This window comes from Rhineura floridana, chromosome 14, assembly GCF_030035675.1.
Source record: "Rhineura floridana isolate rRhiFlo1 chromosome 14, rRhiFlo1.hap2, whole genome shotgun sequence".
NCBI classification, from domain to species: Eukaryota; Metazoa; Chordata; class Lepidosauria; order Squamata; family Rhineuridae; genus Rhineura; species Rhineura floridana.
Genome location: NC_084493.1, coordinates 4,158,213 through 4,172,945, shown reverse-complemented (window position 1 = coordinate 4,172,945; position 14,733 = coordinate 4,158,213). Strand labels below are relative to the sequence as shown.

Here is a 14,733-nt window from a genome sequence, read left to right as displayed (position 1 = left end):
GCATAAACTCGTTTTATACACTTTAGAGCACAGGTGGGCGGCCTGCAACCCTCCAGATGTTGCTGGACCCCAACTCCCATCATCGCTGACTGGGGCTGATGGGAGTCCAACAGCATCACACAGAGGGCTGGGGGATCCCTAGTCTTTGGCTTCGAGCTATGCACATGGAGATAAACTAGAGTGGCCAGCCTCTCCTCAGTATATATAAACAGCTACAAGTCTGCTGGATGGGAAGAGTATCAACTTCAGATCAAGACAATTCTAAACAGGCAGGCCTGACTGCACAGCGGCATGTAGGCTTTATTCTAGTCTACACAGATAGGACGGTCACCTGTTTGTATCTACCAACAAGTACCCTTTTCTTAAACTTGTCATGAAGTTTTGTATTTTTTAGAAATGGTGTTTTAAGCATAACGGCTGGTTTTCAAATAAACTATTTTTCCTTTAAGCAATTCTCCTTTTTTTAATTAAACAAAATCATCAGATTTTGGAATAGCTGCTATATTGAAAATCTCAGGCTGTTTGAAGTGTCGGTGCCTTCCCCATGTGTATTTTTTATACATCAGCCTTTGCCAATCTGGTGCCCTCCAGATGTTTTGGTTTACAACTCCCATCAGCCCCAGCCAGTATATATAGTTATAGTCCAACACATATGGAGGGCACCAGGTTGGCATAGGCTGGTATCAATTTGCATAGCAGAAAAGACTCTTGAATTTTAAATGTTATGGACAGCTGTGCAGACTGAGCAGTTACCACACACACTCTTGCCACCACCAGAGAAGTTTTTTTTTCCAGTTGAAATTTTATTCAAAAAAAAATAATAGAAAGCAAGACAATAAAAAAAAAGATTTATAATCTCAAATGAAGTCATTAACTGGCAATGGTATATAAAGAAAAGTAATAGCAATATTGGCACTTCAACATAGTTTTTAAAACTAAATATTCTATCAATTGTAACAGAACTTGCAGACGTATATAATTTGCTCATGATACATACATACTCCTCTCAGCATGGATATTTAAGAGTATTCTCTTTTAAGAACACAATAGTGAAAGCTTTGGTAGCAAAAGTTCATCTCAGGTTGTTTTTAAAACAAATCATCCAAAGTTGCATCCTTAACTTTTTTTTATCATCTGAATTTACCTTATTTGAAACAGCAATGCGACCGAGTGTCCATAGTTGCATTTCATTTAATGAAATCAGTACAGCCTACTTTAAAGGACACGGTTCTAACCGGTTAAGTAGGAAGGAATAAAGGCAAACTGGAAAGATGTAACTGGATGGGAAGACTGCCCCCCCCCCCCAAAAAAAAGATAAGACCTTCTGGATGAAGTGTTGTTGCCAGTCCTGGGCACTACAGCTCCTGCTGCTGCTCTTGCTCAGTGCTGGCTTGGAGATTGGCTTTCTGGACTTCAAGTTCTTCTGCGCTGACCATGGAGGGGTCAATTGCAGCATATCTGGTACCATGGAACTGAAGTAAGTGGATCTATAGGAGAGAATAGGCAAAGTGGTACCAATTCACCGTTCCCTGTTAAGTCACAGCACTCCATGAATGGATGAAAAATACTTCTTTCACTGCGGTGGGCGTAAGCACCACAGCTCCCTATGCACTTCACGGGGGCTGTAGAGCACAACCAGAAGGCGATGTGTCCTTCTAAGAAGAGTCAGGAACCCCTCTCAGAAGCATCACAAACAGCAGGGAGTCTGCTGTGTGGAGCAGCACATTTGAACACCACCAAGCATGTCCAAATGCATGCAAGCAGACACGAAATCACTCAAAGGGAGGGTCATTTGCAGGTGCCATGAATCTTAAGTTACCCATTGTGTGTATGTGGGGGTGGAGGGGGAAGGGATATGATTGTCTTAAAACCCCACCTCCTCTCGTAGCCCAGACCCAGAAACCACCTCTAAATGTTGCTGAACTATACCTCCCCTTCACTTATCATCTGGTAATCCATTCACAATGTTAACCCCTGCTTGCATAAAGCCCTTTGACAACACAGGCAAAGCTCTGTGGTTTCCAAACAGCTGATAGGTGGAAAGAAGGTACAGACTTACTTGGATGTAGAGATTTACTTCAGCACTCCTGCAGAGATAAGGGAAGTTACCCCCCGTCTTGAGGTGGGCTCTCCTTGCATTGGGATACAGCTTATACATCTCTTCTTTTGCTTCAGTGGAAAGAGCACTCTGGTCGAACACCTAGAAAACAAGCAGTCCAAGCTAACAACTATCTGCAGATCCCATGCAATCTCGTGTGGGGCATTTTCTCTTTAGAACCAGAGTGGCTAACCTGCTGCCCTCTAGGTGTTGCTGAACTACACCTCCCATCCTACCATGCTGGTTGCAGCCAATGGCAATATCAGGAGGGCACCAGGTTAGCCATTCCTGCTTTAGAAGGTCATCGGTGGAGCTTGGCTTGAAGACGTGCTGCTAACGACTGCCAAAGACTCCACGATTCATGGAAAGGGTGTCTGCCTGACATAGCAAGAGATTCCCTCCTTCATAGATTCCAGTCATATTTCCCACCCACCCTCTCCAAAAAAAATATGAGGTCTCTCCTAGACCAACCAGCTTGGAGCCATCCATTGTGGCTGAGGATATAGAGAAAGAACATATGATACAAGGAACAGACCTTCACCTGCAGACACAGAAAATGGTTGAGAAGGCAGAGTGCAACTTCCACAGTAGGAGTGACCTGTCCCGCTTTATTGGGTCACCGTCTGAGTGGCACCTATGTGTGTCACAATATTGTTGGCCTCTTGCATCTCCCTTGTGCTACTTCCATTTCTTTTGGAAACCTTTTTGGGGGGGGCAGGAGGGAGAGAATGCAATAGCAGCACAGCCTCCATGGATGAAGTTAACCTTACTGCTAGCCTTTTAAGAGGCAGGGTTTTGATGAGTACAGCAGCGTGTGTTTTTTCAGTACTAACTAGAAGTGATGGTGCTTTTTCCTCACCATCTTATTTTATTATTATTATTACATTTATACCTGCCTTTCCTACAATGAACTCAAGGTGGCGAATGCGGTCCTCCTCCCTCTCTCCCTTTTACCCTCACAACAACCCTGTGAGGTAGGTGAGGCTGAGAGAGAAGTCTCATAGCCGAGTGGGAATTTGAACCTTGGTCTCCTAGGTCCTAGGCTGACACTCTACTACTATACCACCACTGGCTGTTTACATCTTTTCAAAGATCCTCCAGATGTTGCTGGACTGTTCATCATCCCTGAGCATTGGGCCACGCTGTCTGGCTGATGGGAGATAGGAGTCCAACAACATCTGGAGGCTACCATGTTGGCAACCCTTAGCGTGCCCACCCACACAGCTATGTCACACACAGGAACGTGGATGGAATACACATACACACGGAGAACACCACAATCCCCAAGGTGTAGAAAGTCAACTGCAGTTCTGCACATAGCTTTTAACAGTAGGAAAAAACTAGGTAGTGCTAGAAGACACCAAGTCAAATGCTGCCCGCCCCTTATTTAAACTCTGTTCTGTGCTTGCTTTTCATCTGTCATGGCATTAAATACCAGAGGGGGAGCCAAGCTGTCCCTATGCCTGAGGCACACCCGCTTCAAGATGTTCATTGATTCTGCAAAGCTCATCAGCTTGCTTATTACGGCAGATTACAAAATGAATCCACTCTGACAGCATCTGTCATGGAGAAGTAGTACTATTTATCCAATGTCTTACACCCGGAGAAAGTAATCACACAGCGGCACAGCTATATTTTAAAGTGTGTGCCATCACTGACATTCTTTCCCTCTCCAAAATGAGACCTTGCATCATCCCTGAATTGCACTCAATAAGCGCTCTCCTCTTAACTTCCAGAAAATTCTGTTCATCGCAACTAGAGTAGTTTGGGCTTGCAAATGGAAAAAGCCCACAAGTTCCATTCACGTGAGGATGATTGCTGAAGTCCTTTGAGTTGGCAGAAGTGGACAAGCGGATGGATTTGGTCAGTTTGCTGAAAGGTGGTCTGGCTTTGTGAATTATTAGAATGTGAACCATGGAAATAATAGGTATGAAAGAACTTTATCCCTAGAAATCATGAAGTATGAATAACCTTACATCAAAAATATGAAAAAACAATCCCAGCCCCACATTACCCAAACGCTAAATAAGAAGTTACTTACATCCATGATAGTCACAGGGATGTCTCTGATTTTATGAGGTTCCACATAAGAATTCTGGCAGTTGAGGGTAAGTCTCGAAGCAAGCTCACTTTGGCCCAGGCTTTCCAGCTTTCAGGAGGGGAAAAATTAAAAAAAAAGCTTGTGGATTTGTTTTGAGACAGGGCAGTAAAGAAACACAATCATCTTGTTTATTGAGAGCAGGGACAGGGGACCTGTGACCCTCTAGATGTTGTTGGACTCCAATCTTATCAGTCTCAGTCAGGATGGCCAATAGCAAGGCATGATGGGAGTTGCCTGGCAACATCTGGAGGGATGGTAGTTCCCCACTTTTGATTTAAAGCATTTTGACCCTACTCCTTAGCCAAAAAGGCTCCCAGAACAGCATGCACAGGAATAAATACAAGGCAACCCCTGCTCACAGACTTACTACCTACAGGACACTACTGAAGGAAAAAGGGAAGAGGAAAATAGCCAATATTAGATGTGTTTTCAGCATGCAAAATTTAGAATGAAATCGCACAGTGGACACCAGGGAACCCTCACCCTATCAACCATGAAATCAATTCCATCAGCCATTTCGGGGTCTACAGGGCCAGATGCAAAATTCCCAAGAACGATTTTCTTCAGCATAAAGGAAGGCAGTAGCCAAAAGCTGGAAAGAGAGAAATATTAAAGTGAATGAGTGCGCATGTGTGTGTGTAAAATCTTTCTCCTGACTGCAGGAGAAGCATCAGGATTGTCATGTGAAACATTTTGTGCAAACCGCTATTTGTACAAACATTTAAAACACAACAGACATTGAAATCTCTTGGCGTTAAAGCATGTACTTGTTAAACTTAAATAACTATTTGCATTAACATGGCTTTGTTCTTGTTATGTGCCTTCAAGTGATTACAACTTATGGCGACCCTATGAATCGGCGACCTCCAAGAGCATCTGTCGTGAACCACCCTGTTCAGATCTTGTAAGTTCAGGTCTGTGGCTTCCTTTATGGAACCAATCCATCTCTTGTTTGGCCTTCCTCTTTTTCTACTCCCTTCTGTTTTTCCCAGCATTATTGTCTTTTCTAGTGAATCATGTCTTCTCATGATGTGTCCAAAGAATGATAACCTTAGTTTCATCATTTTAGCTTTAGTGACAGTTCTGGTTTAATTTGTTCTAACACCCAATTATTTGTCTTTTTCACAGTCCATGGTATGCGCAAAGCTCTCCAACACCACATTTCAAAGGAGCTGATTTTTCTCTTACCCACTTTTTTCAGTCCAACTTTCACATCCATACATACAGATCGGGAATACCATGGTCTGAATGATCCTGACTTTAGTGTTCAGTGATACATCTTTGCAGTTGAGGACCTTTTCTAGTTCTTTCATAGCTGCCTTCCCCAGTCCTAGCCTTCTTCTGATTTCTTGACTATTGGTTTTTTTCTCTCTCTCTGTTCCAAAAGCTAATTCTGAGAAATAGAGCATTTCTTAGCTTTGTATTTTAAACAGCTTTCCAAAGGCCAAGATGTATTTGCCTTTAGTCTGCCTAACCCAAGGTTAACATGTGATAGGCAAGTAGTACCCTTTATACCTATCTAACGTCACTAAACAAGCAACCACCACCACCCAAAAAACTTATTTTGTTTTGTCTACATATATCTCACCTATTTGCTGTCCATGTCTGGTTGAAAATGGAGGTGTCGCTGAAAGCGTTGCACAGAATCAGAGACTGGACTCTGGGAGATTTGTGAGTGTATTCTGCAAATTTCTGAGCAAGGAAGCCCCCCAAGGAAGCCCCAAAGAGATGAACCTAATTTTAAAAGCAAAGATGCCTTAATAAATGTTAGCAATATTCTATTTTTTTAATTATTATTATTAATGCATTTGTATGGTGTTTAGTGTTCAAAAGCTAGTTCTGCCAGTATTATTGCTCATATTGCAGACAGAAGGCTGAGAGAGACTGGCCTGTCTGTCACAAACTCTCACTAGGTTATCTTAGAGGCACGTTTCATACCGGGGCTTTCCTATTCATACCTCGCTCTTATATCCACTATGCTGTGCCACAGGGTGGGGAAGGTGCTCGAGGGCCATACTCCCTTCTAGACAACCTTCCAGGGGCCACATGCCAGTGAAGGGCCGGGCCAGAGGCAAAAGTGAGCAGAGCACTAACCGTGAATTGTACCATTGTACAGTATGCTAGTTTCTACACACAACAGCATCTATTGTCCATCCGGGCAACATTATTAGAGTTCAAGGACACATTGCAGCCAGGGAAAAACACTTGAGGAGGCTGTTAAGCAAGGCTAGTGAGGGGCATTGTCTGCAGGGAGACAATGCAAGTGGGAAGGGGGTATGGCCTGGGGACTGTCCCAAGGGCCAGACAGAAGCCTAGAGGACTGTATTCAGCCCCTAGACCTGAGGGACCCCCACCCCGCTATACCAGCTCTGACAATATTTGTACAAAGATGAGTTATTCTATATAGGATTATGTTCTCCCCCCCCCCCGGGTAGTTTCTGAAATTTATCAATTGTCCTCAAAGAAACAAATTATAGTCTATTTGGTGGAAACCTGTTTCCAATTTTCTGTAAATCACCCTGGGACATTTTTTGACGAAAGGAAGTAGTATAGACATTTCTAAATAAGTTATGCTGTTTTACACACAGCTCATGCAAGCCGCTGGTATGCAAGCTATTAAACCGTTTCAGAGAAAATATATTTCATCAAGAAGTTTGTTATGGATTTAAGAGCAGCCAAGTTCTAGTCAGAAGCCACACGTTGTTTAAAAAGAGGTCCTGAAAAACAGCATCAAAGTTAATTGAGAGGAAAACGACAGGAGAGGCTTCCCCTTTGTTGGGGCAATTAATGCGATTCTTAATAAACTCTAGGCTTTTTACCTAACATTTTTATTGTAAGCACAGGCTATTTGTCAATCTCAGGGCACTAACTTTATCCAGCTGTAGATGATCTAATAGTTTTCTGAATCCATCGCAGAACTCAAAAATTTCCCAGTAAACAGGATACTGCAACTAAAATTAGAAAGGTAGGTTAACTATGGTGACATTAACAAAGACATTTTTTAAAAACAAATACACATTTTAAAGCCTCTGCACCAGTAATAATAATTTAAAAGCAGGTGTAAGGAACCTGTGGCTCTCCAGATGTGGCTGGACTCCGATTACCATGAGTCCCACGCAGGATGACCAACAATAAGGCATGATGGGAGTTGTAGTCCAGCAACACCTCAAGGGCTGAAGGTTCTCCACATTTGCTAGAAAGCAAACTACTGAAATCCTATTATTCTCTACATTCCTGTCTTCCATCCAAGTCTGGATTTCAATATTTAATTTGCAATTTTACCCACTGCCCCTAAAACATTGAAAGTCGGCATTAATAGTGAAAAAGCTGTATAAGAACACCACTGCACCCCCCATTTACATGTTTCAAAATAATTTCACAGTTACAGAAGTCATCAGTCATGTTTTATATTTTTCAGAAGTCTATTCATGTTCTACACCAGCCTTCCCCAACCTGGTGCCCTCCAGATGTTTTAGACTACAGCTCCCAGACTCCCATCAGCCCCAGATACCACAGCCATGCCAGTGGGGGCTAATGGAAGCTGTAACCCATTTAAAGGGCACCAAGTTGGAGCAGGCTATTCTACATTGTGATCAGCACTAGGGCTTGAAACTCTTTATAACAGCCCAAAATTAATAATAAGCAGCCCTGGAACCTAAAAGCCAAACCAACTAAGATTCTCCAAATGTTACTCAGGTTTAACAAGTTTCCAGTGGAAGGGAGTTCCAACAGCTTTGCTTCCATGTAAGGAATTAGTACTTAGGACAATAGTGGGATGGTGTCCTCAATCAGTCTTCTATCGCTACAGCCCAAGAGACGTACAATCCAAGGTTTTAAACCTTGGCTCTTAAGACAATCTGTCAGCTTTATAAAGGTTGGCAACTCCCATATTTATAATCTGAATTACCAAAAAGGATTAGATGGTAGTGACACAAAAGCCTCCTGCCTCCAAGGAATGTTTTCTCATTTAAAACGCACCAATGTTAAATACAACCTGAAAGCCCTTAGTATCAAATTTCAGAGCATGAGTTAAAGGCAAAGATGTGTGCGTGTAATATAGGCACACAAGAAAGTTTTGCGCCCAGCGGCTACAAGGACAGAATCAGACAGCCAAAGATGCAATCTAGCTCATTCCATATTGCTTTGAGAACATACAAAAATCTAGTTTCACAGTCCCCAGGCAGACACTCAAATACTGAACATTTCAGGATTGCACTGAAGGCACTCACAGCAATGACTCTGTAGCCCCATCCAGACAAGGCTAAAATCTGCTGAAAGAACACATCTGCAGTCCCGCTGACAGGTGGGAGAAATATAAGGGGGCACCGGATATTCCGTGGTCCTGCATCGTAGAGCGACCAAACTTTACTATCATCGTCATCTACTATAATCTGGAAGACAAATTCAGAGAAGGTAAGAAGACCTTAGCAATGGCTTCTTTTAAGGCACCCTGCAGTGTTTCTGCAGCAGCTTTGAAGGCAAGATGTGGGTGAATTTAATACATACATAATAAATACATGCATAATCCTTTTAAAGCTATCCAGGTTGGTGGTCATTGCTACATTCTGGACAGTAGCATCATCCATGTAGAACTGTGGGAAAGAAATCCAGGACCCCACTGGACAGAAGAGCCCCCAAATGCAGCAGGGCTAGCTTACCACAGTTCAAAGTGAAATTATATTCACAATGCTCTGTCTTAATCTAAAGGCAGTGTGGTGGATGGGGAATAAGACCATTAACTCCAGTGTCTACAATTTCCTAACTGCACGACTGATTCCAGGGAATCTCTTTCCTGCTTTGCATTCAATAGCTGTATGGCTTGCAAAGAAGTCTCAGCTTGTCGCTTCTGATGTTTGCACTGCCTACTGACATGTACTGAATCTGGAGGTTGTGAAATGAAACCAGCAGCTCCATAAGCCAACCAATCGGCTGCTTGAAACTGACTCTACAGTCACACAACCCACCAATACAAGGCATTTATCCCACCACAAGTAATGTACACAATGCCTCTTTGTCTTGCAAGATCCTCTACTGCAAAGCAAAGAGATGAAACGATTATGGTTTTGCAACGCCCATTTCAGACAGCGCTTCAAAAAACGGTTTTATAAAAATGATTTCCTTCCCTTCTCTCCAATTATTTATACCCCTCCAGACAATATGATTTTGGATCCAAGTATGCCCCTGCACCACCAGTATCAGAAACGGCCACAGGGCAAAGAACACTTAATTTACTCGTCAGTACAGATGTCACATGCCCAAGAACAGGCATGGAACATTCTACTTTGGAACAGATCCAATTTAGAGAAAACAGAAGCAAATCTGAAATGTTTGCGAAGTCAGACTCTCTTTAAACTCTTGCCATCATCAAATCACGAGACTGAAAATACAATGGGGAGGAGCAGTTTTGCTCTTCAAGGTTCAGAGAAAAGAAATAAGCAGCTGCCTTCCCTTTGCAGGCTCTGTAGGCTGAGCAAGGAAATGAGACTATGTCCAATGGCCATTTCAGATCCAAATCCAGTCCAAGTGCCAAGGTGTCACTCATTATCAAATAACTGGTTAATGGATGGATGCTTCTAATGCAGCCACTCTGAACACCAGAACACTTGCATCAGGGGTTGCCACTGTGGTGTCCTCCAGATGTACTTTGACCACATTTCCCATAATCCCTGTTAATTGACCATCCTGACTAGGATTGATGGGTTTACCACATCACATGACACTAATCATTTTCTAAATATGCCATCTCTCAGAGGTATAGCACATGTTTTGCATGCAGAAGTTTCCAGGTTCAATTCCCGGCAACTCTGGGTAGGTCTAGGGAAGACTCAATCCTGAAGCCTTGGAGAGCTATTGCCAAACATGTACACAGGAACAGAGGAAGCTGCCTTATATCGAGTCAGACCATTGACCCTTTAACCTAGCATTGTCTGCACCAATCGGCAGTGGCTCACCTGGGTTTCAGGCAGAAGTCTTTGCAAGCCCTACCTAGAGATGCTAGGGACTGAACCACGAACCTTCTGTGTGCAAACCAGATGCTCTGCCACTGAGCTATGGCCCTTCTCCATTGAACTAGATGGACCAATGGCCTAACTCGGTATACAAGACAGATTTTTCTGGAAGGTATCACTTTATGCAACAGTCACTTTGGTTACTTTCCCACGGCAAAAGTGAGAGCCTGAACTGTGCCAGAGTTATGTGCAGAGCCATTAGTCACTTCCACCCCCAATTCCATACTCCTCAGCGATCAAAGAGGATTAATAAGTGACTTCTTGTGGCATGAGGCTTAAGCAGAGCATTTTAAGAAACGTTCAGTCCATTGGGGAAGTATGAGACTTTTGAAACTATCCTTTTGCAAGGTTTCTGCAATAAGCCCTCTGGTGCTCCTACATAAAATAGGAGGATGGCAAACAGCCGATTCAGGCACCACCACCAGCTATATAGCGCTTAGCTAGTGAATCTGCAGAGTGCTTACATTGGGTTGGCTCCTATGATAGTCCTATTGAGAGTGAACCCGTTGAAACTGATCGACACGACTAACCAAGGTTCATTCATTTCAATGGATCTACTCTGAGTGGAACTCAGTCAGATAAAACCCACTGTCATCATTCGCTTTTGAAATGTGCCTGTCAGGCTTCACATTTTTTTAACACACCTTCAGTGCAAGGACTTCCACAAGCCTCATGCTTGTAACCTGAACACACAAGTACATAAACCCTATAAGGTATTTCTACAACATTTCGCAGAAGTTGTAACTAACCGGTTGGGAAAGCAGCGCAGGAAACTCTTTAGCAAGTCTAAGAACAGAAGACCCCCAAATTCCCACTGTCCCTTAAAGCACAAGGGCCTTCTTTCTTCCCAGCCACACAATTATAGTTGACCCCACAAGTGGCACACAGGCAGACAGACCATAGGTGTCTAATGACACAAGACACGTTTCCAACTCTAGGGCCCTGCTTAACTATGCTTCCAAGTTTGCAACTAAAGAGCCAAGTCAGAAGCACTAGCAGCTCTCACGTATGCATGCCCTCAGGCTAGCTCAGGGTGAGAGGGAAAATTAAAGCTGGACCTACCTTTTTAAGAGGAACTGTACTTCTGAACCAGTTATAGTCCGGAGAGATTTTAATCTCTCCCATGGCGGTAAAGAGCCCAACCTTAAAGAAAGCCTGAAAAACACAACAGGGGAAATGTTTCAAGTTAAAAAAAACAATCATTTACATTCTCAAGCGATACCTTCAGGGTAAACCTGTTTTCAACTTCCATAAGCTGATTATTCTTCCCAATTCTAAACCACCAACAAATATCCAGAAGTTGGGAGGAGAAGACGTGGAAGTTTAAAAGGGAAGCAATTTAATATGCTTTCCAGTTCAGCGCCGCAAGGAAGCAGAGAGGGCCTCTCTTCCTAAAAATAAAATACAACTGCTGCAGAACTGCTGCAACATACAACTGTGCATAACAAAAGGTGAACCACTTTTGCTACTCCATGTAGGCCAGCCAGCCAGCGAATACAAGCAATGAAGCACATTTTGGTAAGGGGTACATTTCAGAGCCTCGCAGAGAGTTCACAACAAACAAAATGGCACTGCAGAAACCTTATCATGAAAGCAACAAAATAGGCTATGTGCCGTAAACAGAGCTACGCATCTTGAACAATTCCAGAAATACATTTATAAAAGAAATAAGAATGCTTATAAAGAACTTCAGACAATTAGCACCATCTTCAAAGAGGCATTCTCTCATGCAAAAGGGAATGCCTCTCCCAAAATCTTCCATAACATATGCGCTTCATTATATAGATCCACCCAGCATTGTTGTGAAAGCACAGGGTGCCTGACATACAGGCAATGTTTGTATGAAACAAACTTTACACTGCAAATCTGTACCTGTTTACACTGCTAAATTCAATGGGGCTTTAACTCCCCACTGAAAGCCACAGTTTTGCTCTCTTGCTTATATGGTTTTCCTTTGTTGTGCCTTTCTAGAAAGACAGAGCATGCCAAACCAATGTATTTCCTTCCTATTTTTACATATAACAATCATACAATTGTATCATTCCTACAAAGCCTTTGGCTTAAGCCCTTAGGCTGCAATCCTAACCCCACTGATGGGGGAGTGAATTCAAAGGAGTTTACTTCTGAGCAAACACAGTTTGGATTGTAGGGTTAGTCATCATCCCCTACTGAAAGTAATCCAGAGTATTCCAGAATACTTTCTCAAGTACTTGTTGCTGTTTTTTCTTCTCTTCCTCTGTTGTCCTCTCCTTCTGTCAAAATCCAGATTGTATACTGCTAGGGGCAGAGACCTATGTTTTTCCTTATATTATTCTGGAAAGCACCATGGGTGCTCTTGGTGCAATAAGATTATACATATGCTCTAGAAGGGTGTGTTTTAAGAGTTGAGATCTGTTGCCTGATTAAAGAAAGCTTCATCAATTACATCTGCATACAAACATATATACTGCTGTGCTGTACACAAATTCAGAAACTTTCTGAACATAAAGCAACCACACTTGCCAACCAAATCTTACCTTATCTTTCCACATTCAACTGTGTGAAGTGCAACCTCCCCCCCCTTAGCAACTACCACTTTTTAGTCTAGCATTTCCTCTCCCAACCTCCCAGGTCCCACCCCCACCCCAACTAAAAAAAGTAATTTCCATACCCATCTCAAAGTCTCCCAGCACGTTACTCACCGCAGCTCACTTTGGAATTGCTATTTAGACACACACACACACACGCCCCTTTCCTCCAGAGAACTCAAGGGAGAGAACCTACTTCACGATCCTCCCACCTCCCCACTTTTCTCCTCACAACAATCCTGTGAGATAGGCTTCAGCTGAGCATGTGAGCTTTGGGGTTCTGTGAGGGGCTTTTGAAGCCCAGCTGAGGGTCTCACTATTCATCACTATGGCTCACAAATAAACAGCAATTAACATGAAACTACAGCAGCAACTTATTTATTAAATAATAAATAACTTATTCACCATTGCTTCATCTCACCACCCCTTACAAACTTGCTTCATCCATGGGGTAAGGTAACGAACCTCCCTCCCCTATAGGGACCCCAACGACCTCATTGAGGTCCAAGTCCTTGCTCCCCGTCTTTCTTACCGGATCTTCCACAGGACGGGAGTGACGGGGGGAAGTGCCCAATATAGTATCCCCCTTCTCCTCCCACCGCAGTGGTATCTTCCTAACCCCCCGCCGCCTCCTCAACTTCCTCGTCTCGCGGCGCCCTAAAGCAGCCAATCCCACCGCCCGCCCGCGCCTCCCAAATAGGCGGGACACGGCACCAACGGGACACGCCAGTCACTTGACGTCACACACTCTGAAAGGGGAAGGGGCCTGAGCTCGACGGGCTCCATGACTACTGAGGCGGAAGGAGAACAGACTCGCGTCACGTGTTTCTCCGCCCCACGCGCAAGCGCACGCTGGGTTCGGGGGGGGGGGTAGGAAAATTGAGGCCCTTCAGATGCTGGTGGACTACAATTCCCATGAGACCCAGCCGCAAGGGGTAATGGGAGTTGGAGTCCCTTACTTTATCACTGTGACCAAGAGTGTCCACAGAAAGGGGGGCCCCGCAGAGCTTGGAAAAGTTACTTTTTTGAACTACAACTCCCATCAGCCCAATCCAGTGGCCATGCTGGCTGGGGCTGATGGGAGTTGTAGTTCAAAAAAGTAACTTTTCCAAGCTCTGGCGGGGGCAAGATTTATGAATTGTTACCACAAGTCATTGGCAATCCCCTCCACCCACCATTACATTTAGAATTGGGGGGGTAGTGCCACCTTGCCCCCCTTCTGGGTTTGACTGTTATTGCAAATCTTATTCCAGCGCTGCTCCCTCACAGAGCTAGCCTGTTGATTTCAGTGGTGATATGAAGCTCACTGTGGACAGGGAAAGTTGTTTCTGACATATTGCAGCTTCTCCTAACCTAAAACCTGGGTGGTGCCTGCCACCCAGAGGTGACGTATAATATATTTGTTGTTGTTATGTGCCTTCAAGTCGATCACAACTTATGGCAACCCTGTGAATCAGCGACCTCCAGTAGCATCTGTCATGGACCACCCTGTTCAGATCTTGTAAGTTCAGGTCTGTGGCTTCCTTTATGGAATCAATCCATCTCTTGTTTGGCCTTCCTCTTTTTCTACTCCCTGCTGTTTTCCCCAGCATGATTGTCTTTTCTAGTGAATCATGTCTTCTCATTATGTGTCCAAAGTATGATAACCTCAGTATCATCATTTTAGCTTCTAGTGACAGTTCTGGTTTAATTTGTTCTAACACCCAATTATTTGTCTTTTTCTCAGTCCATGGTATGCACAAAGCTCTCCTCCAGCACCACATTTCAAATGAGTGGATTTTTCTCTTATCCGCTTTTTTCATTGTCCAACTTTCACATCCATACATAGAGATCGGGAATACCATGGTCTGAATGATCCTGACTTTGGTGTTCAAAGAATAATATATATACTCTGTCAAATGTTGAATATTAAATTAAACCAGTACTCCTACCATGAACCATTTTCTTTTCGAGATGACA

The 14,733-nt window shown here is 43.5% G+C and overlaps 1 protein-coding gene across 3 annotated transcripts; it reads right to left on the bottom strand.

Annotated features, from left to right (window-relative positions):
• Positions 1-820: 820 nt before the first annotated feature.
• On the bottom strand, positions 821-13,536 carry SPG21 (SPG21 abhydrolase domain containing, maspardin). Of its 3 annotated transcripts, none has more exons than XM_061595638.1 (9): positions 13,180-13,300; positions 11,270-11,362; positions 8,429-8,590; positions 7,070-7,150; positions 5,788-5,933; positions 4,683-4,791; positions 4,140-4,247; positions 2,060-2,200; positions 821-1,487 (listed from the first exon to the last, which is right to left on the bottom strand). In XM_061595638.1, exons 1-9 carry the CDS (start codon positions 13,180-13,182, stop codon positions 1,356-1,358), a joined length of 975 nt encoding a protein of 324 aa, XP_061451622.1. In that variant the 5' UTR covers positions 13,183-13,300; the 3' UTR covers positions 821-1,355. The 3 variants fall into 3 exon arrangements, with proteins under 3 accessions (XP_061451622.1, XP_061451624.1, XP_061451623.1); XM_061595640.1 differs by lacking the exon at positions 13,180-13,300 and adding an exon at positions 12,889-12,985; XM_061595639.1 differs by lacking the exon at positions 13,180-13,300 and adding an exon at positions 13,307-13,536 and having other exon boundaries at positions 822-1,487.
• Between the last annotated feature and the right edge of the window lie 1,197 nt (positions 13,537-14,733).